This window comes from Cucurbita pepo, unplaced genomic scaffold, assembly GCF_002806865.2.
Source record: "Cucurbita pepo subsp. pepo cultivar mu-cu-16 unplaced genomic scaffold, ASM280686v2 Cp4.1_scaffold001287, whole genome shotgun sequence".
Classification (NCBI taxonomy): domain Eukaryota; kingdom Viridiplantae; phylum Streptophyta; class Magnoliopsida; order Cucurbitales; family Cucurbitaceae; genus Cucurbita; species Cucurbita pepo.
This window is the reverse complement of record NW_019647470.1, coordinates 1-2,071: the sequence shown is the minus strand read 5'-3', so window position 1 is coordinate 2,071 and position 2,071 is coordinate 1. Positions and strand designations below refer to the sequence as shown.

Sequence of the window (2,071 nt, the reverse complement as noted above, 5' to 3'; positions counted from 1 at the left end):
TAAAGGGATCCTAAGAATATGACGACTAAGAAATGCAAGTCATAACTTTGTTTTTTTGAGCTTCAGCGTGAGACTTCATAACAATTGAGATGTATTCATTACTTATAATCATTCTCTAGATTAACTAAGGTGAGACTCTCTCCCACCAATACTCTCAAGTATACTATAGAGTCTCCCTTGAAGTCTATAGAGCCTTTGAACGATTTGTGTTGGTTTACGAGGATAGTTTTCACTTTTAACCCTGTTGCTGGAGCCATTAAGATTTAAAGAAGAAGAAGAAGAAGGGAAAACATGCACCAAGCATGTAGCCAAGGATTATTTAATTGTTTTGAAATCTTTTAATGGTTCAATAATAAGTACTGTAATCCATAGAGGAAAAGACGAAAAGAATGATGAAAGCAAGCAGGGGTGGTATTAATGAATCCATGAGTTAATAACAATATCTATTGGATCTTAAATGTGAGAGGTATTGAAAATCTTTGAATTCCAACAAGAAGAGAAAAAAAAGAGGCAATAATTCGAAATGAGATAAAAAGCAATGAATGCCCATGAAACCCCCCGCTTTGAGGTTGTCCGATATGGGATCTTTCCCTGCCCTTCCTCAGTAACATTTATGGCTTCACTCATCAACCCTCCGTTTTCTCTTCATATATAAAACAAATATTATATCTTTGGTTCCCTCATCTCCTCCGAAATGTTCAGCTCCCATTCAAACAATCTATCTTTTCTGTAGCTCATCTTTGAAGATCATGGGGTTGTCTTGTTATCTTTGAAGACGGGCAAAAAAATACAATATGCCAACAGTTTGGTTGTCCTTGAAGAAATCTCTGCACTGCAAATCAGGGCCATCCGAAGTTCATGACCCAAAAACCAGAAGAAATCTAGGCGCCATTTTGACAAGAAAAACAGGGGTAGGAAGATCGGGTTGTTCCAGGTCCATTGCAAATCTCAAAGATGTCATCCATGGCGGCAGCAAGAGGCATTTGGATAAGCCCCCAAGTTGCAGTCCAAGATCCATTGGCAGCAGTGAGTTTCTCAACCCAATAACCCATGAAGTCATTCTCACTAACTCAAGGTGCGAGCTCAAAATCACCGGATTTCACGGCGCTTTCCCACCAGATGTGCCTTCCTCCGCCGATGAACCCCTCACAGATCGTCCCGCCGCCTCCACTTTTGTGGGTACTCTGACACCGGGTACGCCGGGCCCCGGTGGCCACCCCACAATGCATTACTTCAATCCTTCCTTTAGGTCTTCTTCCAGAAAGTTCCCTTTCAGAGAGGGATTTGGTAGCTCCAATAAATCTGGCGGCGGCGGTGGAGCTCGCAGCCTCGGTGGTGGAGGTGGAGTCCATACGAGTAACAGAATCTCATTGGAGACCGAGATTGATGGGAATAGATCTTCTTCTGCGGTCACTTGTCATAAATGTGGAGAGCAGTTCAACAAATGGGATGCTGCTGAAGCTCATCATCTTTCTAAACATGCTGGTAAAAACACTCAAAATCCTCGTTTCAATTTCGTTTCTTCTTCATTTTCCTGGAAAATTCCTGTTTGGCAACTGCGAAAGTATGTTCATCTTCTACCTAATCCAGTTCACTCTATTTCATCTTTCTTGTTCATTGTAGTCCTTGTAATTTTAGCATTCTGATCCTTGTTATCTTGTTATTTCATCTGGGTCTCTGTATGAAAGATTAATTATATGGTTTGTTTGATTGAACTTTTAGATTCATGGTAATTTCATATACGGTTTGTTCTTCCGTTTTCAGTGACTGAGCTTGTGGAAGGAGATTCATCAAGGAAAATTGTGGAGATCATATGCAGGACAAGCTGGTTAAAGTCTGAGAATCAATCTGGTAGGATCGAAAGAGTACTCAAAGTTCACAATATGCAACGAACGCTAGCCCGGTTTGAGGAGCATCGGGAGACGGTGAAGATCAAAGCCAGCAAGCTCCCGAAGAAGCACCCTCGGTGTCTTGCTGATGGAAACGAGCTGCTGCGATTCTACGGCACGACAGTTGCGTGCTCCCTCGGTTTGAATGGCTCCTCCAGCCTCTGCATATCGGAGAAGTGTTG

At 42.3% G+C, this 2,071-nt stretch overlaps 1 protein-coding gene across 1 annotated transcript; it reads left to right on the top strand.

Moving 5' to 3' along the window:
• Window positions 1-554: 554 nt before the first annotated feature.
• Window positions 555-2,065, top strand: LOC111786281 (the record flags this gene model as incomplete). Its single annotated transcript, XM_023666593.1, has 2 exons — window positions 555-1,485; window positions 1,765-2,065. Coding segments are annotated over exons 1-2 (992 nt in total), but the record flags the coding sequence as incomplete, so codon positions are not given.
• Window positions 2,066-2,071: the final 6 nt, after the last annotated feature.